At 37.1% G+C, this 24,182-nt stretch overlaps 1 protein-coding gene across 4 annotated transcripts in view; it reads left to right on the forward strand.

The window, feature by feature from the left end:
• Nucleotides 1-22,897, forward strand: part of WDR11 (WD repeat domain 11) — a 37,834-nt gene extending 14,937 nt beyond the window's left edge. For all 4 annotated transcript variants that reach the window (XM_058029446.1, XM_058029447.1, XM_058029448.1 and 1 more), the window contains exons 12-29: nt 2,281-2,387; nt 5,616-5,691; nt 7,136-7,244; nt 7,547-7,671; nt 8,073-8,220; nt 8,525-8,631; nt 9,107-9,221; nt 10,817-10,988; nt 13,387-13,495; nt 14,206-14,268; nt 15,220-15,285; nt 15,978-16,146; nt 16,383-16,478; nt 16,835-17,000; nt 17,829-17,926; nt 19,288-19,433; nt 20,196-20,275; nt 20,811-22,897. In XM_058029446.1, the coding sequence (XP_057885429.1) occupies nt 2,281-2,387; nt 5,616-5,691; nt 7,136-7,244; nt 7,547-7,671; nt 8,073-8,220; nt 8,525-8,631; nt 9,107-9,221; nt 10,817-10,988; nt 13,387-13,495; nt 14,206-14,268; nt 15,220-15,285; nt 15,978-16,146; nt 16,383-16,478; nt 16,835-17,000; nt 17,829-17,926; nt 19,288-19,433; nt 20,196-20,275; nt 20,811-20,968 (2,110 nt within the window). In that variant the 3' untranslated portion in view covers nt 20,969-22,897. The remainder of the gene's footprint in view (nt 1-2,280; nt 2,388-5,615; nt 5,692-7,135; nt 7,245-7,546; nt 7,672-8,072; nt 8,221-8,524; nt 8,632-9,106; nt 9,222-10,816; nt 10,989-13,386; nt 13,496-14,205; nt 14,269-15,219; nt 15,286-15,977; nt 16,147-16,382; nt 16,479-16,834; nt 17,001-17,828; nt 17,927-19,287; nt 19,434-20,195; nt 20,276-20,810) is intronic.
• Nucleotides 22,898-24,182: the final 1,285 nt, after the last annotated feature.

A 24,182-nucleotide genomic window follows, 5' to 3' on the forward strand; every position in this document is an offset into this window, starting at 1 on the left:
TCTATGGCCTGCAGGCACAACTTGGAAATTGCTACATTACATCCAAATTTTAGCTGTTCAATTGAAGCTGGTTTAGCATTTGAATTTCAGCTGACTGCTCTTTGGGAAACTGCTTTGCAAACATTCATCACCTCTTTAAAAAAACTTTCCTTGAATAGAGAAATTAGAATGAAAAATATCTACCACCACTTTGGGAGCACATATGGTTTAATTTCCCATTTTGCCTTTCTCTTTTTCTTAGAATCCCTAAATTTAAGTAGCAGCTGCCATGTCATAAAGTCACAACAATCTATTCCCAACTAGAAATGTAATTTGTGTTTTTATCCACTCCAGTGCACTTTGTGATTTGTTTGCATTGGAAACATTAATCAAAACAACTTGAGTCTCACTCCTGAAGTAACTGAGACAAGTTGAATGTATAGAAACTCTAAATATTGCATTTTAAAAGAGTGGATTCATTCTGAGAAGTGGTTGACAGCTGAATGTAACCCTTAATTCTGGTAGGCAAATATGATTTTATCAGGAAATGTTTGCTGTTTCAATAGGGAAGGCATTACTTGTTTCCATCATTAAAATTTGTACCACTGTCTTCAGATTTTCAATTTCTATGTATGACAGTGACAAAATTATGTTGTTTTAGGTGCAAGCAGTTAGCTGAGCTAAGGTTTCCTCTTGATTTCGAGTGTCTTGGGTTTCTGTGGATTTTTATTGCTATTGACAGATGGCCAGGCAGCAGCAGAGAAAAGGACTTGCCCTGTTCAATCTGAGCTGATGAAAGAAGTGTGGAAAATGCTTCAGGTCTTTGCAGGAGAATGGAGAATAACTACCAGCAATAACAATGCATTAGGAGTGGACTTTTTCCAAAAATCATAGCTGAGATAAATGGAAAAGTGTCAGAATTCACATTTCTTCCATTTCAGAAAGCTCCCTGGATTTATGACCCTTTGGAGACTTACAATGTCACCCATTACTGCACTTGCAGATTTCTATTCAATCATGCCTGAAATGTTTCAATTAATAATTGAATACTTCTCATTTTGATTGAAATTAATGGTTGAACTTTCATAGGTCCTGCTGGGAAAAAGACTGGGTCCTAAATTTTTACCTTTTCTTGAGGATTTAGGAATAAAGCTTCCCATGTTTTTAAAGCTTGAACTAAAATAATATAAATATGGCTGTAAATTGTAAGTCCAGAATATTTTGGGAGTGCTTTTTGGTTTCACCCATGCACATTGTATTTAGGAAACTTCTACTTAATGCAGTGTGAGTTGGATTTACTGACAGTAAATCTTAAATATTGTTATTTATTTTTCTCATGCTGCACACACATTCTTCCAAAGCAGGCAGTTGAGGAACCAGAATACTTGTCCTGGGAACAGTTCTTAAGTAATCTGTGTTTGAAGGCTTTGAGGAAACCTTAAATCCTTTTAATCTGTGTTAAAATGAAGTTGGGTACAGGTGTGTATTTAAGTTCAATTTTCTTTAGAAGACTTCCCTGATTTATTTCACAGATAAAGCAATTTTTGCAGGCACCAAGTGTATGTTGGAAAAGGGGCTGGAGAAGGGTCTTATTTAGGGACAGTCCCACCCAGTGCCACTTTCTGTCTCTTTTGCCTGTGGTGTGTTTCAGGAATTGGCTGAGAGTCCATCTGTGCTGCCAATACGTTCTGTTGAGTTTAAATTTATTTATTAAAGCACTTTACATCCTTTCAGCACTGCAACGTGATTTGCTTGGGAGTTGCTTTGGTGTGATCTAAAAGAAAAAAAAAAAAAAAAAACAAAGCCAGGTTTTTGGTTTTTTATGAAATCTCTTCAGGGCCTCTCTTTTTATATCATCTTTATTTCTCCTCTCTCTGGACTGAAAGAAATAAAGCAGCCCACACTGCCACCCACTTGAGTATTTTCCTGTGTGCTGGGAATTTGGAGTTGTTTGATAGTAACTCTTGATTTGATCACAGCAGGGCTTTTAATCCACTCTAGTGCTGAGTATCTGTGAGGGCTTTTTGCAGAAGTTAACAGTGTTTATACCTGAATTTTTTATTTAACTGAAGTCTGAAAAGAAAGCTGCTCTTAAATTTAATTCAGTAACTTATATTCACACCATAGTTGTTAATGTGTAGCTTACTTTTATGTTTAAATATGATGTTTCCAGAAAATGTATAAAATTACATCTGTGCTGGGTTTTTAAGAATATATGTGAAAAAAAAATACTTCAGTTCAGGCTTCTAACAATTCAAATATTTTAGTTTATATGCTCCATGTATTTCCTCCTGATCACAGGGGAATTGAGTGGATCAGCTTGACTGGCTTCATTTCCTTTGCCACATCAACACCCAACAATCTGGGACTGGTCAGGAATGAGCTGCAGCTGGTGGACCTTCCAACAGGTTTGTGTTCCCTGGGAAATCTGCTCCAGGAGCTGACAGATTTGCTGGGGAGTGACAAGTTCTGAATACTGTTTTTTTGGGTTTTTTTTCTATTGTCATGACAAAATAAAGTAATGGAGGAGCTTTAACTTTTCCTGCTCTTCGTTGTGAAGCCACAGGATGTGTGGTGCTCTGCAGACAGACTTAAACCAGCACCTTTGCAAAAACATCTTGGACCTATCAAAACAACAATAAGTGTCATCAGGGGGTTTAGGAGAAGCCACATGGGGTATTAGTGGTGGATTTTGTTCACAAACTGCTCAAATTTCCATATTTCCAAATGTGTTTTGTCAAAGTCTGCACCCACTGTTTTGTGTGCCCCTGAAATAGTGTCAAACCATTTGTTGTGTTGCACATGGTCAGGATTTGAGTGTGAGTAAGTGTAAAAGAGATTTAAAACAATAAAAACGGATACTTTTATGAAGAATTGGAAAGGTTAAAAAGTAAATAACTGTTAAAAGATACTGTTGATAGCAAAATTAACAGGTTACAACTATTTTGGCCTCATAGTGGCTGATAAATACATTTGTAATGAACTGAGTATTTGCACAAGAAGAGATATAACTGGGGAGATTACACAGCCCAGAACAGGAAGCACTTCAATAATTTTACATTATTTTTGAATGTGAAAACCTGGAGCCACTTAAATTCTAATTGAAGAGCCTGAATCTTGTAGCACATGGCTAATTCTGAATTGGTTTGTACAAAGTGACTTTTTAATTGTTTTCTTTTTTAAACTTATGGAAAAACCTCGGTTGTTGTATTTCCAGGGTGCTGCACAGAGAGGTTATTCTTGTAGCATGATATTATTGTAAAGTTTTTTTATATAATGTCTTTTGTTCATCTGTTTAAAATCAAGGCAGAAAAGATACCTGCACTGGGAAATTAATCTAATTTAAAATGGGAATCTGATTTTTCACTCAGCTTGTAAATCAGTATAGAACATTTATAGGCAGAAGTCCTCAAAGGTTCAGAATTTCTGCAGGCAACCAAGATTTGAATAAATATTAATACATGAGACTTTAGCATTTTGTTTGCTTAAAAATAGTACATTTCCTGTTTTAAGTCTTTCAGGAAAGGCACTGCAATTTAACTTTTTGATTTTTGCTTCTTCCCTCACTTAGGAGCCCAACTTCCTCATTTAGGCCCAGGAAAACTCTGCTGATTCAGACTTACTTTGACAAAACTCCCATGTACATTTCTGAACAAAAATATGAAAGAAAATTGCTAAGATGTTGAAAATAGAGTAGAAAGAATTCCAGTACCCTCTGACAGGAGAGCTCTAACTCATGTTCTTATAACTAGATTTATTCATGTAGCTGGCTTAAGTGATTTAGCTGTGAGCTAAGAGGAGCTAAAGTTTACAGCTTGAATTTTCCTTGAAGCTAAGGAGAATGAAAATTGCATAGAAGATGCTGCTTGTAGGTCATTATTTATTTTGATAAATATATCTCTAACACCTATAATTCTGCAACACTTCCTACAAGTGGATGAAAATTTTCTTGGGGCTGAAATTATAGATTCTTAAGATTTACTATTTTAGCTGGAAAGGAAGAGAGAATGGTTGTGATAAGTGTAGAGTGTAGCTCACCATGAAATTCTCTCACAGTTCATGGCACAGTTAATTTCTCTTATCAAATTTGAAATCTATTAATGAATTTCCTCCTTGGGGAATGGAGAGAATCTCTCATTGACTTTGAGTGGAAAATAATAACTCTTGGAACTCTCTATATTTATGTAATTTTGATGCATCCTTTTGAGTTGCTGTGCTCTGGAAGTGAGTCAGGAGTTAGACTTGACAGCAGAGTTTACAATAAATTTAATGTAAAGATTTGGGAGCAGAGTTTACAAAATATTTAATGTAAAGATTTGGGAGCAGAGTTTACAATATATTTAATGTAAAGATTTGGGAGCAGAGTTTACAATAAATTTAATGTAAAGATTTGACAGCAGAGTTTACAATATATTTAATGTAAAGATTTGGGAGTAGAGTTTACAAAAAATTTAATGTAAAGATTTGGGAGCAGAGGTTACTATATATTTAATGTAAAGATTTGATAGCAGAATTTACAGTAAATTTAATGTAAAGATTTGGGAGCAGAGTTTACAATATATTTGATGTAGAGATTTGGGAGCGGAGTTTACAAAATATTTAATGTAAAGATTTGACAGCAGAGTTTACAATATATTTAATGTAAAGATTTGGGAGCAGAGTTTACTATATATTTAATGTAAAGATTTGGGAGTAGAGTTTACTATATATTTAATGTAAAGATTTGACAGCAGAGTTTACAATATATTTAATGTAAAGATTTGGGAGCAGAGTTTACAATATATTTAATGTAAAGATTTGGGAGCAGAGTTTACAATGTATTTAATGTAAAGATTTGGGAGCAGAGGTTACTATATATTTAATGTAAAGATTTGATAGCAGAGTTTACAATATATTTATTGTAAAGATTTGGGAGCAGAGTTTACAATAAATATAATGTAAAGATTTGATAGCAGAATTTACAGTATATGTAATGTAAAGATTTGGGAGTAGAGTTTACAAAATATTTAATGTAAAGATTTGACAGCAGAGTTTACAATATATTTAATGTAAATATTTGGGAGCAGAGTTTACAATAAATTTAATGTAAAGATTTGATAGCAGAATTTACAGTATATGTAATGTAAAGATTTGGGAGTAGAGTTTACAAAATATTTAATGTAAAGATTTGACAGCAGAGTTTAGAATATATTTAATGTAAAGATTTGGGAGTGGAGTTTACAGTAAATTTAATGTAAAGATTTGGGAGCAGAATTTACAGTATATTTAATGTAAAGATTTGGGAGTAGAGTTTACAGTAAATTTAATGTAAAGATTTGGGAGGAGAGTTTACAATAAATTTATTGTAAAGATTTAGGAGCAGAGTTTACAATATATTTAATGTAAAGATTTGGGAGGAGAGTTTACAATATGCTTAATGTAAACTTGGAGATTTTAATGATGAACTCTGCAGTAATATGAAACGCAGTAAAACTCTGACAGTGACAAGAGTAACTTTAGAGATGACAGGTGATTTGGAGATGTCCTGGCTTGGTTAGTAAGCTGATTCTGTTTAGAACCAGAGCAGTTTCTATTGAAATTTCTCAGTTTCTGTTCAGTTTATTGGCTGTGGCTTTCTCCCCTGGTCTGTGCTGCAGGCAGGAGCGTCGCGTTCCGTGGGGAGCGAGGCAATGACGAGCCAGCCATCGAAATGATCAAGGTGTCTCATTTGAAGTAAGTGCCTCAGCCTTGGGAGGTTTATAAATGTCACTGTGCTGCATGAAAATCCTCAGAAGATCATAGACATTCCAAGAAAAAAAGCACTCCAGAGTGTATAGGAAAATATTCAACAGCATCAAGAGGAAGATTATTCAGAATATTAATTCCAAGTGAAAAAGCTGTGATTGTTTCTGTGGTTGACTTTGTCACTTCAGGATCCAATCACGTTGCAAAATCAGTAATTAATATTTTATTTCTTACAGGTATTGTGTTTACTGAACAGGCTTTTTGATAACATTAAGGACAATAAGTGTTTTTCAACTATGATTCTGTTATGAGTTAATTCACTTTTCTATAACTTAAGCCTTACTTAAAACAAGGAAGTTTGGCATTAAAAATTATTCATATCTATTTAGCTTTTGTAAATATTTCACACCTTTGCAATAATTGTCTGCTGGAAGACCAGATGTGAGATACAGTTGTTTGAAAAGTCAGCTAATAAATGACCAAATTGTTTCCTTTCAAGTCTTCATAATTTTGAGCTCAGGCCTGTGACAGGAGGTCCTGATCTTCATTGTATCAAAAATAATAATTGTAGTACTCTAGAAAATTACTTCATTTTCTTGTATAAATGAAATTAAAATAGTATTGATTTTAATAGAGCATGGTCTCTAAATCTTAAAAGCTTCTTCTTTACAGTGGAGGAAAAAAAAATAATGTCTCTAGCTTGCACAGGAATATTTTTGTGTGTAGGAGTTCCAGAGAATCTGGAAGAGTTCAGCCATATCATGTTCTTAATAATGCATTAAAAATTAAGAGCAGCCTTGGGCTTAGATGAAGAGGCTGGAGAGTGTTGAGTGAGACAGGAAAGGAGGTTCACTTGCAGGGAGATGAATGCAGTGCCTGAGAGGACAAATTGCTGCCTGGCCTCTGTATTTTCAAGTTAAATGTGAAAAGTGGGGGATTAAAGGTGTTTACACTCACCCAGCTCCACAGATGAGCACTCTGAAGACATGGCTGAAAAGTGGTTTAGTGTGGGATGATTTTGTGCTCATTTATCCTGGGATTGGGAACTGGCATGCATCTGCAGGAGGGAAAAATCTCTGTCCAGCCTGCAGTTTTGTGTGTTTTTCTGGTATTTTGTGCCATCAACTCAGGCTGAACATGGTGAGCTCAGAGGTGCTGCTGCTCTCTCTGAATTATTCCCCTTGTCTCCTCCACAGTAATTGTGCAGAAGCACCTGGCAGAAATTTATAATTCTGTTAGCTTTGAGGAGAACTCTGTTTCAGACATTCTTTTGCTCCTCAGTAACTCAAGGGAATCACAAGCTTCGGAGGGGGATTTGATTTGCTCTGCTAGCTTTTAGTTTTTGAGGGTCTCCAGGGTGTTGCTGTGAACAACACAAGTGAAGGAAAATGCTCAAATGACTCTTGCTGGAGTAAATTCTCATTTGTTTCAGGCAGTACCTAGCTGTGGTATTTAAAGACAAACCACTGGAGATCTGGGATGTCAGAACTTGCACTCTGCTCAGAGAAATGTCTAAAAACTTCCCTTCAGCCACTGCTCTGGTAAGGACTAAATTCTGTTACATTTTAATAAATGTAATACATTGAAATAGTGTAAAATCTTTGAACAATTTTGCAGCAAGTGTTACTGTAGCTGCAGCATATACAGAGAAGTGCTTTAATATTTCATCTTCACCAAATGGAGGCAGGAAAAAAGGAAGTTCTGGTGAAGAAATCTGCTCTGCCCCTTGGGTGATGGAGGGAGGTACTGCAGAGAGCAATCTCCTTGGAAATTATTATAAAGCCCAGTACATTCAGGGAATAAACCTTGGTCTTTTGCATTTTTCCTGGGTTATTTTGCACAGGAGTGGTCACCTTCCCATAACTTAAAGAGCCTGAGGAAGAAGCAGCTGGCAGCCAGGGAGGCCATGGCCCGGCAGACAGTGGCCCCAGACACTGAAGTCAGCAGTGTGGAATCCTCTGTGATCAGGTATCCCCCTCCTGAGGGAGCCCTGGGCTACAGCAATTGTTGGTTTCCCACCATGTGCCATTCTTCTAATGAAAAGAATAGTTTGGAACTGATTGTTGAGTACACAGCAAGCAAAGGAACTTTATGGACCTCCCTTTAGTTTTTGCATGTGGGACTTTGCTGTACCTGTTGCTCTCAGGTGTGTCTGTGGCAGTCCATTGGTGACCTGGTTCTTCAAGTAAAACTCTTACTTGTCCTTTCCACAAGAGTGGAAGTAATAAATAGTTAACTGTTATATAAATTCTTTAAAAGGATATTTACTTTTTTTGTGTGTATGTTGTTTCTATGCATTGGGTAGAATTTGTCTTGCAATTCTGATTTCAAGAAAGAAATAATTATGTCCCATTATGTTCTTTTTAAAGTTTGTTGCAGGAAGCTGAAAGTAAATCAGAGCTGAGCCAGAACATCTCTGCCAGGGAGCACTTTGTGTTTACAGGTGCTGATGGGCAGGTTTATCATCTCACAGTAGAGGGAAACTCAGTAAAAGACAGTGCAAGAATTCCTCCAGATGTGAGTTTTCTATCATTGATGCTTGAATTTTTTGCTTAGCTTTGATTGCTTGAAAAAATCAAGGATAAGCTTTGTAGCAGCAAGTCAGTAATGTAGTACTTTGAAATCTGAAATTAATTCCAACATAAAAACTGACAGCAGTTCTGTTTTCACAGTCTTATGAATAATTTTTCCTGTTTTAACTGAGTAGTTTTGTCTATCACGTTGTATAATTTTTTTTAACGAATACTAATGTTAAAATATTTACTCATATGTTTGAGTCTGTTAATCACAAGTTATTTTTCTGCTTCTTAAATATTTTCAGGGAAGTATGGGTAGCATTACTTGTATTGCCTGGAAAGGAGATATCCTGGTTCTTGGAGATGTGGATGGAAACTTAAACTTCTGGGATTTGAAAGCTAGAGTATCCAGGTATGAATGCAAATTAAGTCTGTCAAACAGGAGACTGATGAGTATTAGAATGTGGAATGTTTTCATCCTTCCTCATTTTTGTTCTTTGCTGTAGGGAAAAATGCAAATATTTTGAAATAAAAATTCAGAAAATGTCTACTGTGTCACAGTTCCCTACATTTAATCTCTTGTGTTTTCAGAAGAATTAACATTTAATCAAGGTTTTAAAACCAGCTAGATATCTTTTTTTTAACATTAAATCTGCAATGGTAGATTTAATTCTAGTAAAATATTAAGTATTGTAGTGTTTATTCCAAGCATTTCATCATTTTAGTTTAATAAATTCATAATCTGGACATCCATTTGTGTGTGCATCTATGGAGGGATTGTTCTCCTCAGTCTGTGCAATACCAGGATCTGCAAAGTTCCTGGAAAGGATTCCATTTCCTACAAAATTGGGTGTACAATGATGGATCCTAATCTTGTCTTTGCTTAGGGGGATTCCTACTCACCGGAGCTGGGTGAAAAAAATTCGGTTTGCCCCAGGGAAAGGAAACCAAAAACTCCTTGCAATGTACAATGATGGGGTAGAAATTTGGGATTCAAAAGAGGTAAGTGGCTGTGGGTTTGATGGACACTTCTCTTCATAGCCCAACTCATCACTGAAAATCAGGATGAGTGAGGGATTTCTACTGGCAGTTGCATGATAAAGTCATGTGGCTTCTTCAGAAGATTTTACTCCCTATAAATTATCTTTGAGCTGCCATCAATGAGAAGTGTCTTCCACTCTTAAAGCTGACAATGCCTGAGATCCTCTTTGTCATCCTTTTGTGATGGTTTTGAGGCAGACCTTGAAAATCTAAGTATTTTTCAATACCTTGAAAATTTAAGGGGGAGTCCCCAGTCTGAGACCTTAATCTGTGGACAGGAGATTGCTTTCACTGCAGGTTTTCTGTGTATGGTCAATAGATTTAATTTGTTAGGGAATACCAGAAAGCCAGACACCTGTTCTTTAACACTCTCTAGTTTCTCTTCTTACTCAGAAACTCTCTAGTTATGTTCACAAACCCTCTGGGGTTTGCTTTAGGTCTCTCAGGGGATTATAGTACCATGGGGAAGGAAATACAATTGAACTGTTTTACCTTAGCCCCTGGATAAGTTCAGGGTATCAGGGTATGAAAGAGGAATTTTAGTTTTTTTCCTGTTTCCTTTGTAATGAGCACCAGCTCCAAACTTAGACACTTAATTAGTGCAATATGAAACTCTACTGATGATGAAAATGAGCAGATTTGAACAACTACTGGGAATTACATAAGTTGAGTAGGGTATTACCCTCCTTGAAGCACATTTGAATAGTTTTGATGCCACAAGGTACTGTAACTGTTCCCTCTTTTTTTCTAGGATAAAGGAGTTTCCTACATGAAAGCATTTAAAATTAAATTCTCATTTTCAGTCAAAAGTCTTTCAGAATATCTGTAGTAATATTTTATAGTCTCAGTTTTATTATACATCTAATCCCGTCCTGTTAGAAAAGATAACAGAAAGGCAGCTGTACACTTGTGGTGTGTTCACAGGGGTCCCAGGACCAGGGAAGAGGTGGGAATCCTGACTCCATGTTTCAGAAGGCTGATTTACTATTTTATGATATATATTATATTAAAAGAAGATGATATATTAAAACTATACTAAAAGAATAGAAGAAAGGATTTCATCAGAAGGCTTGAAAGGAATAGGAAAAATGGAATGATAATAAAATCTTGTGACTGAAAAGAGAGTCTGAGCCAGCTGACTGTGAGTGGCCATTAATTAGAAACAACCACATGAGACCAATCACAGATGCCCCTGTTGCATTCCACAGCAGCAGATAATCAATGTTTGCATTTTGTTCCTGAGGCCTCACAGCTTCTCAGGAAAAAAAATCCTACCAAAAGGATTTTTCATAAAAGGTATCTGTGACATACACTATGCTCAAAAGGATTTTTTCCCAGCCCTAAATTAGGAAATAGTATTGTTCCAGGGCAACCATGTGACCTACTCCAAGGTTTCTAAATTCCCTGCTCTCCAGAGAAGACCATTATTGAAATGATTTATGGCTAACTTCACTTTTGATGGTGAATTTTGTGCTGTGCCTCCTGGGTGTGTGACACAGCCTCACAATGGGTGATGGAGAGGATGCTAAAAATAAAAAACACCTGAACTTTTGCAGGTCCAAATGGTGAGCAGTTTAAGGAGTGGCAGAAACGTGAATTTCCGGATCCTGGACGTGGACTGGTGCACGTCAGACAAAGTGGTGCTGGCATCTGATGATGGATGCATCCGAGTGCTGGACTTGTCCATGAAGCCCTCGTGTTTCAGGATGGATGAGCAGGATTTAATAGGTAGGTCTTGTCTTCCTTGCTGTCCACTTTTGTTTCTTTGTTGAGCAGGGGCTTGTCACATGTGGAGTTATCGGTGCCTTTCTACTGCTTTTCATGGCTACAGGTCATTTGTTAATGCTTAGGTCATATGTGTGGAAACCCAGAGCACCAGGAATATTTCTCTGTCTGCTCTGGGGTGCCCTGACCACCAGGGGAGCACTGACTTTGACCCTCATTCATGGAGAAAGTTTCCTAGACTTCTAGGATTCAATTCCTAGAATCCACAAAAGTGTGCAATAAATTATAGAGAGTAATGTAGGTGTATCACTTGGTGAGGAATTGAGGTTTTGGGATTTTTAGTATGTTGTGGATGGAAGCAAAATGGAGGGCACAGGGTGTTGTCCTGAGTTTCTTCTTCATGCTTCTTCTTCCTTCTTCTTTATGGTTTTGTAATTGGGCAGAAAAGTCCTCACTGTGGGCTCTGTGGGATCAGTTATTGGGTTAAAAAGGGAAAATAATCCAGGTGTCAGTCCTTATTTGGACAGTTTAGTCTGAAAAGATGTTGGAACAAGAGATTGTTGGCCATTTCATGCCTTCTAATGAAAAGCTGCTAACTCACAGTAGTGAGACTATTTTAGTAATAAGAAATAATAAACACCTGAGTCCCAGCATGAACTATTGTCTCAAGTGCCTTCAATACAAACCCCAAAAAATCCAATAATATGCATGGGTTTTTGAATACAAGTTTAATATTCCAAATAGCACATACTTTTTAATATCTTAATTTAAATGTAAATGAAGAAAATAAGAGCTTTTTGTACAGATATCTAGCAAATTGACTTAAAAAGCATTGACACATCAATTAGGTATCAGTACCTGCATCACTGATACTCATTACATGATTTAGAAACATTTGTTGATGGGTAAAATATATTTCCTGATTTTTGTTTCAGGTGTCTGTAGATTGATTCATTGCTCTTCAAACTGACATTTAACATAGTAATATTAGTGCTCTTTGCCTTTTTAGCCATATGTCTAAGAAGGGAGTTGAAATATTTAACTAGTTAACTAAACTACATTTTTTTGTATTTATTATTACTGGTGTTCCAAATAACTCTTCTTGTTCTTGCCTTTTGAGTCAATCCTACCTTTACTCATAAAACTTCCCTAAGTAATTTCCTTAAAACCAGTAGATTCTAAGACATTTGCAATAAAGTGTGATGTGGGGAGCTGTGGTGTGGGTTTGTTTGATGAAACATGTAATTTATCAAACCATTTTTGCTACCAAAGGAGTTTTCTGCAATATTAAGTTCTAAAGATGAATGTAAAGGCAAGCACACAGAAATGAGGCTGTGCCAGCTGTAAGGCTGCTGTGATTGAGCTGTCCTTCTGTGCTAATGTTTTAATTACCAAATCACATTTCCAAGAGTCCTGCATCACTCAGTGCACACGAAGCACAGGGAGCTGTGAATGTTTAATGATGGAGCTGATTTTGGTGCTTGTTTTACTGCTCAGTCACTGGGTAGCATTTGCTGCCTGTCATCACACCTTGTACTGGATACACTTCCTGACTTCTACACTTGTGTGACAGCACTGATGGATCATTTTTATCTTATTCAACCTCCCACCATCCTTTCCAGATGATAGGGTTTAATCCTTGTATTATACTGTATATTGCACTGATGGATCATTTTTATCTTATTAAAATTCCCACCATCCTTTCCAGATGATGGGGTTTAATCCTTGTATTGTGCTGTAGGAATTAGGGGGACAAAGCAAAACTAAATATGCTTTAGGATATATTTGGTATAGCTTTACTTGCTTTGTGTACCATGTAGCAATAATCATTGTACACTGCTCTGCCAAAGCCAGTAAAATGCATTCCAGGAGTCTATGGCTAAACCCACTGTGGAATATCCTGAAATTCTCATTTGACCATGGTTGATAACCCTGTATCCTCTATGAAATGTTTTTGTTGAGTGTAGTGATAAGCTTTTATGTCTAGCAGCCTCTGCTGGGTGTGTGGAAAGACTTTTTTGTATGATTTTCCTGGTGCTTGCAAACAAGCTGGGACATTTTCTGTGATACATTTTCTGGAAGTACATTTTTGGATGTATACATTTTCTGGTGCCCATTTTATCGTGGGATATTTTCTGTGATACATTTTCTGGTGGTACATTTTCTGTGATACACTTTCTGGTGCCCATTTTCTGTGATACATTTTCTTGTGCCCATTTTCTGATGCCCATTTTCTGTGATACATTTTCTTGTGCCCATTTTCTGGTGAGGTATTTTCTGTGGTGCATTTTCTGTAATACATTTTCTGTGCTATATTTTCTGCAGGCACATTTTCTGATCAATGAACACAGCATTATTGCACATGACTCCCTGGACAATGAATCCTTTCCTTTTGTTTCAGAACCTGTCTGGTGTCCCTACCTGCTTGTTCCAAGGGCTTCATTAGCTTTAAAAGCATTCCTGCTGCATCAACCCTGGGATGAGAAATATTCTCTAGATATCATGGACATGTAAGAAGAAATATAGATCTATATGAAACATATTATTATTTTTTAAAGCCTATATCTTTTATTAGTCTTTCTGTGCAAATAACTGTTGGATGTATAAGTTTCCTCACTCTTGGGGACAGTCAAAATTATAATTAGTTCACTATTTATTATTGAAAGTAATATAGGTAAGGCTCTAAGGTCAGGTATTTCTTCTGGCTTTCAGTAGCACCTGGCTGTTAAAAATTGCAGTCTGCTTTCAGTCCTGGCAATATTTTTATGGTATTGTATTACTTCTGAGAAAAACTGTGTTCTCTTTGTTCTAGAAGTTAATGCAGCCATCAGAGTTGTTCCTAAAGTGTAAATGAAAGTGATATTCTGATATCCTGATGGATCTGTCTGTACTCTTGGAGAGCCACATCCACATCACACATTTCTGTGTCCTGGACTGTGCTCATGGTCATTGCCATTTTTATTCATTTTATGATTAATGAAGAAAAGAAAAATGGGAAAAGAAAGACTGGCATTTACTCTGAGACTCGATGGAAACAAACCAAATCTTTCACTGCTATTTTGGATAAAGAATCCTGCATGACTGGCTTACCCAAAGAATGTGAAAAATTGTTAACATGTAACAATTGTTAACCTGTGTTTTCCTCCTACAAGTAGTGCTCTTTTCAGGTAATTCTTTCCTTTTTGTAACACAGAAAACCTCTATTTTTTTTTTATTCCAGTGATTATCCAGAGAATGAAAATATTAAAAGCCTTCTTCAAGAGCAGTTGAATTCATTGTCCAAGTAAGATTTTTTTTATTATTACTTATGTGAGCTATGGAATTCTGAGAAGGCAAAATATCTGAAGTTTGTGGCAATTCACAGTTAATGAAGAAAGAATTCTCTTCTCTAAAGATGTGCCTGAGTAATGACAGGTTTTATTTTTAAAAAAGGATTTTTAATGTAAATTTTATTTAATTTTTAACTTGGTGCCTTAAAGGTACTGATAGGGTAAGTACATGATTTGCAAGTGACCTGTGAGTATTTGGAATATTTTAAGCAGTGCTTCTCAGGGCTTTAGGGGTTCTTTATGCTGATCCAGACTGCATTGCACACTGCTACTTAAATACTCCAAGGTTTGTTTGTGAGGAAAAAAAGATGATTCCAAAAATCCTTTGCTGAAGATATAATTCCAGAGTTATGTTGATTCACATTGCTCTTTTTACAGAGAAAACAGATTTTGACATTCCACTTAAACCTTGAAAATTATAGTTAAAGCTAATAAATATACAATAAATTGTCCATTTTCCTTTTGTCCTTTCATTTAGTAGGATGGCAAAGGTAACAGCCTGTTTTTATCCAGTCTGAAACACCTGTGGAAAGCCTGAATTCATGCATGTGCACCCCTTCTGCTGTGACTCTACATAGCTGCAAGGTTATTTGTAGCTGAATTAATATTGTAATTAGTAGAATTACTGCAGACTAATTGGCAGCTTTGCATACACCCTGGTGGTGATTCTCTATATTGCAAGGATAGAAAGAGTTCCTGATGGACTCCCTGCATTTGCCCCTGGAGATCAGCTATATTTCAAATTATATATCATTCCTGTTGCAGTTGTTTTAACAGATGCATTTTTTCATTTCAGAAAAGAAATTCTGTATTTTTGGGGTTGATCTTTTCAGTTTGTATGTGATGAATCCAACCAAACAAAAAGTCCTGCCCAGCATTTTACAGTTTAACTTTCTCTTTTGCAGTGACATAAAGAAACTTCTGCTTGATCCAGATTTTACTCTCCTGCAGAGATGTCTCCTGGTTGCCAGGTAGAAGAGATTCAGATGAATACAGGAAATGTTTGCTAGGAAAATCTTGATGCTATTAATGCACAGGAATGAGCTGAGGTTTAGGAACTCTCCCAGTTGTCCTTAGCACAGTCCCTAAACTGCTTTGTTACTCATTGAGTAGAGTGGGTTTAGGACCAAAATGGAAATTTTATACCTCACTGACACAGTTTTATTTACTTGTTGGATACAAGGAAATTCCCTCAGTCTTGGTGGCACTTTTATAACTGCAGCTCTGGCAGCCACATTACATTTAGTTGATCATGCCCCAAAATGTCATTTAGAACTTCACAGTAGCTCTGTACAAACAGGGCAGGGCCTGGGGTTTATTTCAAGTGTCATTGTTCTGTGTGGTTCCTCTGCATAAACTGAGTTAATTTTAGTCTGTCTGTGCTCAGAGATGGTTTTCAAACTTTCAACTTGTGGTTGAAAGAGGATATCAGTGACTTAAGTGCAAAATAATAATAAATATCAATTTCCACATATTTCTGTGCTAAATATTTCTGGGGTTTAATTGCTGTTGTAATGAATATCATTCCATAATCCTCTCTCACAGTTTGTCCCACTGATAAAGCAAAGTATTTGTGTTATCCACAGGAATGCACAGTCCTTGAGAAAATGAAATATATCATATTTTTATGTGGTGTATGACATCCTGCTTTGTATCTTCTCAGACTGTATGGGGATGAATCTGAGCTGCACTTCTGGACTATTGCTGCCCACTATTTGCACAGCTTATGCCAGGAAAAGCCTGCCAAACCAGACACAGCTGTCCTTCAGGAGCAGCTGGGCAATCCTCTGGATATATGCTATGATGTGCTTTGTGAAAATTCCTACTTCCAGGTATGTAAAAGAGTTCAAAACCAAATTTAAAGGAATGTCATCAGTACAATAAACACTCAGCTCCCTGTACATATTTCACTTTTATTAGGAACATACCAGTCTGGGTTAAAACATTCCTTGTACTTAAAAATAGAGGCTGGTCCAAAAACTGGCAAGATATGTAAATATCTTTTAAAAGCCTGGCTTTATTTCTTATGGTAGGCTTACATTTAAAATATTTTTCCTTCTTTGTCCAGAAATTCCAGCTGGAAAGGGTAAATCTCCAGGAAGTGAAGAGATCAACATATGATCATACCAGGAAATGTGCTGATCAACTTCTTCTCTTGGGCCAGGTTTGTGGGTAATATTTGAATTTTTTATTCTTCTTCCCTGTCTGTTTTGTGTACTTAGCCTATTCAAGGAAAGCTTTTTCTAACTTTATTTTTTATTTCCTACTTATATGAACTCAGTACAGAGTTTTTGCATTCTTATGTTGAATTCATGATGAATTTTCAATGCTGTTCTTATTGACAATGTCCTATTAAAGTAGAATCTTAGTCATTAATAGACAGGGAGATATTTTTGTAGCCTGTTTTAGAATAACTTCCATTGTTATTTGTTCCATGTCTTAAAAAGGGTAAAAATAGAAAGGCTTTTAAGCAAAATTAATATACTGTGGTCAAAATGGTATTTTTTTTTCTCTTGCCAGACTGACAGAGCAGTGCAACTGCTGCTGGAAACCAGTTCAGAGAATGCACATTATTACTGTGATTCACTCAAAGCTTGCCTGGTCACAACTGTCACCTCATCAGGGCCATCTCAAAGCACCATTAAACTGGTAGCAACCAACATGATAGCCAATGGAAAGCTTGCAGGTAAAATATCTTTCTCTTTGCTTGTAAAGTGATAATTCTCATTATTTTTAAGGATGCCAGTGAAATAAGAGTGAATCCTGCTGTGATGGATGTACTCTAATAGACACTGCACAGAGCAGTTAACACAAAAATGATCAGTAACTGAGTTATAAAATCCAGCTTGTCTTGATTTATTTTCACTGGAAAAGTCACTTCTGGAGTAAATCTTTTAGCAGTTGTTGGCACAAAAAGAAGCTGAGAACATAATACGTATTTTCCACTTTTCTAATTAAAGGATTAACTAAAATTTGGTGTTCCTGTTACAAAATGTGAAACAAGGATTTAGTCTCCTTTTCAGTTCAGAACTTTTTTCATAATATGTGTTTTTTTACAAGTGCAGGTTAATTTTGCTTAATTCAAGAGCTGAAACATAACTACTTCAGTTATAACCATACAGCTGAAATACTCAAACATGCTGAGAAAGTTAAAAGTGTGTACTTGCCTGGAAAAAACTACTTTCCACTCTGTACACTGTTAATAATTGCCCTGTGGACAACATTAAATTAAAATAAAGAACTACCCATGAAATCTCTTTATTTAATTTACAAAGATCATTATGTCTTTATGATGAGAGATCCTGTGAACCCTAAATGTGTGTTCAGAACAAAGATCAGTGAGAGCTTTGTGTGGCCTCTGTAGCCCAGAGCGAAGATGCAATAACTGGCACCCAGGTTATATGGAGAGCAGCCTCAACATCTTCATGTGCAGAGGATGTGGGGATCCTTTTCCACACCCAGCAGCCCTTTTTCCCTGGATTGTTTCCTGAGAGGAGTGCCTGTTTCTTTGCAGAGGGGGTGCAGCTGCTGTGTCTCATTGACAAGGCTGCAGACGCCTGTCGCTACCTGCAGACCTACGGCGAGTGGAACCGAGCAGCCTGGCTGGCCAAGGTGAGAATTCCTCACTCCCCAGGCTGACAGCACCAACCACCTGCTCAGCATCTGTGCTTAGGAAGGCTGAGCTGGGTGCTGGAGTTCCCCTAAATCACTGAAACATCAATTAGAAATAGCATTCAGCTACAAGAAGCCAGGCTATTCAATCAGTGCTGGCAGATTATTCAGCATTCTGACCACACAGATCTGCTGTCATTGTCCACATTACAGGACTGGGGCCTAAAAAAGGCTTGGAATATTCAGTTTCCTAATTTTTCAGCAGTTTGGGAAGGTCCACATAGCTGCAGCAGTATAAACTGGTAATAAACTACAAAACCCCACTCCTGGATGTGGATAATTAACTGAGCAGTGACTTCGTGCTGAGCTCTGTGTAGTGTGTGAGCTGATTTCACAACTACCACCACCCACATAAACTGGCATCACCTTCTGTTACAGCAGATTACAGCAAAACTACCCAGACACAGCATTAATTCTCCACATTATAAATGGGCAGGAATTAGTAAATATTTTTCAGCATCTCTTAAGTAAAGTTTCTGTTTTGTTTCCTGAAGAAAGAATGGAAAAGTTAGTACTTAGATTTTCTAAGTGAAATTCTGCTTTTCAGAAAAATTAAGATTTTTTTTTTAAGTCTTCAGTAAAGTAACTTCTTGATTTAGAAAAACTTTGGAACAGCTTGGGGTAAAAATTATGTTAATCACAGGTAAAAATGCAGCAACCTGTTGAAAGCGAAGGGAGACGACCCATCTTGTTGTTGATCAGCATCGACTCCGATTTATTGATCAAATCAGTCACCCTTTATAACAGTGTTAATTAACTTCATGCATATTGCAAAATCCGAGCTCACGATAGGTTACAGAGAAAACTCTAACCCCTCCTTTTGTTTACAATACCCGTGGTTGTTTATTGAAACCAAAATTAGTGTTCTCACTGTGATATGAAAAGTTCTCAAAACCTTCATATCTGTTCCCAGAGCAGCCAAGGACTGTTATGAGAAGACTGTCTGAGAATCCTGCTGTTTATAGAAAAGGTGCCTGAGAACCTAGTTATTTACAGAATCAAGCCTGGGAAATGCTGCTTCACAGCTACCCCTTACTTTCCCATCAGCTGTATACCTTCATGGCCTCTTTCTTTAAGCCATGCTTGAACCAGGCTCTCCACAGCAACCCAAGTGAAGTATTTTATACCGAGATGTCTCTGATTTTCCTTAATGCCCTGTTAACTCAAGCAATATGCTTTTTATGAAAAACTGATGTTTTCAGATGCTTTTGCTTCTGCCCAGGGTGCTGCCTGAGGGGAAAGCAGCAGCACAGGGTGCAGGGTGTGTGTGGCAGCTGCCTGAGGCTCTGCTGTGTCCCCAGGTGCGCCTGAGCTCCGAGGAGTGCGCGGACGTGCTGCGCCGCTGGGTCGATCACCTCTGCTCCCCGCAGGTCAACCAGAAATCCAAGGCCATTCTGGTCCTCTTGTCTCTTGGCTGCTTCACAAAAGTTGCAGAGATGTTACACAGGTAAAGGTGGAGCAGCACAACCTGTGCTTTCCCTGGTCCACACTTATTTCTGATATCTGTTTCTGTTTTCACATGTGTTGGACTAAGCCCTTTTCTGACCCAGAGATGGGGCAGCTGAGAGGAGTTTTACAAACTTTAATTCCACTTTTAGTCTTATGTGAAGGGTGAGACAATACACATAATAGTTATAATTCACAACATCACAATCAGAAGCCAACTATTTCCTAATTACAAGACATTAAAAGCATTTCTTATATTTCTCTAAAGTATATAATCTTATTTACAAAACCATCCTTTAAAACTTGTTCCTAGTTCCATTTCTCTCTTAACAATGTCTGTCCCATTCCATAGCATTTCTAAGTCAGTATTTCTTATCTCAGAGTTTACAAATACATACTGTGTGAACTTTCTGTCAAACTTTGAGAATTCTCTACAAATCCATTTCCCACAAGCATGTTAGTCTTTAATTAGTTTTAACCTGTGGGCTCTGACTGGCATTTCATTTTACTGCAGGCTTTCAGATTGCCAGCTCCCATGGACCCAGCAGCAATGATTTATAGTCTCTATGATTTTTTCTGAGTAACTTCAGCCCTGATCTTTCAGGAAAATTTATAGCAAGTGTCAGTTCATGAGTGTAAGGGGAAGGGGAGATATAAAAGAGTTTTAGAAAGCCTCTCTGCAAATGTTTTGGTGTGATGTCCTGGAATACTTTTCTGGTTTGTATCCTAACAAATTATTCTCTTTCTTTTTTCCATTTTACAGTATGAGGTACTTTGACAGAGCAGCTTTATTTGTAGAAGCTTGTCTGAAGTATGGGGCATTTGAAGTTAATGATGATACAAATATCCTTTTTCTGAAATCCTGTCTGTGCTCACTAAATCTTCACATCTGACCTGGTGTTCTGGGAAGCTGAGCAGTTGCACAAACTTTTGTGTTATATACTATAAATAATAATGCATATGTAAATAATACCTATGGAGTCATCAGCCTGTAAATAAAAAATGCCACTAATAAGTCATATAGATATGCTCAGGTCTGATTAATGAAAAAGTCTTTGTGACATTAAGATTTCTGTTGGAATTTATGCCATTGTATCATGGTAGGTACATAAGCATATCTGAAATCTGTCTGGTTTAGTTTGCAGCATTCTGCCTATTGCTTTATAAATACTAATATGAGTTCAAAAGGAGAATTTAAAGCAACTTTTTTTTTCTTACTTGTGCTGAAAAATAATGGATTAGCACAATGGATTAGCACAATGTTCAGCATTTTCACCTTGGGAGAGGTGAGGAGTAAGAAGGGGAAAAAAAGGGATTCTGAATTTTTTTTTTTTGTTGTTTTGCTATTAATTTGTATTTTCCTTAATGCCTCATTTACATAAATTGATCCATGCTGTGTATGCAGATTATGCCAGAAGCTTGAAGCTCCTGGGCTTTAAGGAGGGAGCTGTTCTCTTTGCCTCAAAAGCAGGAGAAAGTGGGAAGGAGCTTCTGAGTGAACTCAAGCAGCCAAAGGAGGAGGTGACACAGGAGTGAGAGTTCTGTGGTTGAGAGGTTGTCTGGCAGACTGGGATTCCACTGGGTGAAAATTCACTTTTCTCTTGAATCACTGTCATAGCTGCTCTGTGGGATTGGAGCAAATACTGTTAGATGTGTTGGAAGTCAGGATTAAGAACTGTGGTGTTGCTTTTTGTTAAATTTGTCTGCACTTTCACAGGAGGGGAAAGAAGCTTATGATAAAGTTATACAATAATATTTCCACTTTTTTAGTTGTAGCAGGAACCAAATTTGAAGATGTGCTGAAAGGCTTCCATACCTGTGTCAAAGTCTGGTCCATTTACTTCTAAAAATCAAATCTTAATAAAACTTCAATACTGTTGTATTTATATGTAAAAATGATTTAGTCTGTACTGTAAAAATATAAATATATTTAAAAATAAATAGAGATCACAAAGCACACAGTTCTTTCCTGGAACATCATGGCTTTTTCACTCCAATTTCTTGTTTAAAATTACTGTTATTTTAAATCAATTCACTGTATTGTCATTTCCTTAACTGCCTGGCATGGAATCTTTAACAGGTTCACTTACAAATGTTGCTCTCCTGACATTCCAGAAATCCATAGAACATCACTTTTTCCAGTTAAGGGAGTGTTATATTCCATTTTATTTTCAAGTGTGCACTCCCTGCACACCCTGGGGGCTGAATTCTGCCTGTCCAAGGGTGGGAGAAGGTTTTACCTCCAGAGCAGCAGGGTCAGGGCACTGCTGGTGCTGTCCCCAGTCTCTGTTGAGTTATTGAATGTCTGATTAACAAAAGGTGAAAGCAGCATTGTGCAAAGCCCAAACAATGGCTTTTTCATGAGATACTGCTCTTGCTAACATACCTGATGGTCCACATACACAGGGAGGCCACCAAAAACCTCTATTGTGATTTTTTTGCCAGTATTTCAGTACTTGTTTGTGTTATTGTTTCTAATGTCAGATGTCTCTTTTCTGTGTATTACTGATGAGGAATTTCACAGCTGAGGAGTGGCTGCTGATGGTACACTGCCCTTGCAAACTGAATACTGTGGCATTAGGCTAAAAGCCTAAATTCTTCTTGTTCCCAGCTTGTTGGAGCTACTGAAGTTGAGTTTGTTGTCTTGGAAAGAATCCTGTAAAATGTCTCTCATTTGTGCTGTCTCCTTGCAGTAGCAGTGCATTGGATTCTCCTTTTGTTCAAGGATTTGTGCATATGTGTTCAGAACTCCCATCAACCCTGGGACATCTCCAGCTCCAGAAAACTTTTGGTTCAAGTCTTAAATAACATTTCTGTTAAAATTGGAAAGGGTAGATTGTTCAAGTCTTTTTGAATACAAACTGAAAAAGGGAGTTTAATTATTCTGAGCAGAAATGTAGGAGTTAAACTGCAATGTGTTGTATTTGTTCTTGCCACATCTTACATAAATTACCTTAAAATACCTTTTGTTCAGTGTATTGTGAACTGTGCTTATGTTGTTGCTTTAGCTTGGGAAAATGTGTATACAAGGAAATTTGCCTTAAGTATTATGTGAGCAACAGAATTAATCAAAAATAGCTGTAATTAGCAGTGGTTTAAATTCTGGCTCACAGTGACTGCTACTGCTCTGCTCCATCTCCTGCTTTTGTGGCAGCCCTGGTGGACAAGACTCCCACAGAGTTGTGAGCACACCCAAACTTGTTCTTTGACAGCCCTTGAAGCTGTCAAATTTAACTCAGTGGGTCTCTGAGATAAATCAACTTCAGTACACACTTGGATTTATAACTCTGATGGTTAAAAAAACAAAAACAACAACATATTGCAAAGGCCTTTTAATACTGAATGTTTCTATAAACTTTTAAGTGTACAGGTTGCAGGATACTTTGTGGCATTCCCAACTGGAACCTTCCTGAGGAAAATAGAGTGTAATAGTGATTGAAAAGTTTATTTAGATAATATTGCAGTCTCATTACAATAATAAAAATATTTTTAAAATCTCTGCGTGTCTTGATTTAATACAAACCCATCATTGGAATTGAGTGCTGCTTGTGCAACTGTTGTCATTTTGCCTTCTGGACAGGAACAATGCTCAGGGCTGCTTTAATAGAGGAAGTGATTATCCTTTGTGCATCTGAGTCACATTTTCCATATTAGTTCTAATGAAACATTGTGTTTGAGCAGAATTCATTCCCAGGCTTTAGCAGCAAACACAAAATGTGTATGGGTTAAATTAGAGCAGGACACGGTCTGCACATCCTGAGTTTTGCAAAGCACAGAAAGAAGTGATGAAAGAAACCTCCTCCCTTTCTGTTCTCACAGCCTAGAAAGTGAACTGAATGAATTTTTTAAATAAATACGATTTTAACTCCTTTAAACCCCTTTTGAGAATTCCTTCCTCAAAGCCCTGTGAATACTGCAAGCGGCCCCAGAATTTTATAATCTGTATTTTCCTAGTTTTGCATTTCGAAACTTCTGTCAGCAGTGAAGCCATAACTCTGGAACCTGTGTTTGACCATCCTTAGCAATAAGAAAATGGTAAAATTGTGTTTGCAGGTCAATACACAGAGATTCTGTATAACATACAGAGATTCTTTGTACATTTGTCTTCAACACCAGCCTTGTATTAATTAACTGGGATGTTGGATGAGCAGAGTATTCCCTAACTGCTGAAAGACTCTATTGCAAAAGACAGAACCTTTGCAAATAAGGAATTTTTTGGGCATTTAGGTTGTCTAGATGAGGAACTTCTAATTGGAGAAAATCTTTCAGCACAACTAGTGCTGGTTCCCCCTCTCATTGTTTTATATGAAGAATTTTGGCCTTCCATGATCAACAACAAAAAAACCAAAAAAAGCTCAAAATTGAGTCTGCAGGGATGCATGAATTGTCTTCAGTTCAGTGAAGCATCTGAAATTTGTACATCTCTGGGGCTCAGTCAGTCCCACAGGCATTTCTGTCCCCATCTGTGTGCTCACATTCCACTGCTGCTTGTACAACCTGAGGGAAGCTCACGGTGAATGTTGTCATGGGACTCTCCTGGCACAGCTGAATTTTAAAAATGGGCTTATTTCTTTCCAGTTCCTGATGGGATTCTTCAAAAAAGTCCAAATTATTTCAGTTCTATGGGAATGGATTTATTTATTCTGTCAGTGAAAAGTCTAGAAAATGTTCTTTCAGCTTGGCTTCAGTAAAGGCAGGCCCTAATTAGAGTTTTAATTGGATCATGATGTGCTTCACAATAAAGGCAGCT

This window comes from Melospiza georgiana, chromosome 8 (assembly GCF_028018845.1).
Source record: "Melospiza georgiana isolate bMelGeo1 chromosome 8, bMelGeo1.pri, whole genome shotgun sequence".
Classification (NCBI taxonomy): domain Eukaryota; kingdom Metazoa; phylum Chordata; class Aves; order Passeriformes; family Passerellidae; genus Melospiza; species Melospiza georgiana.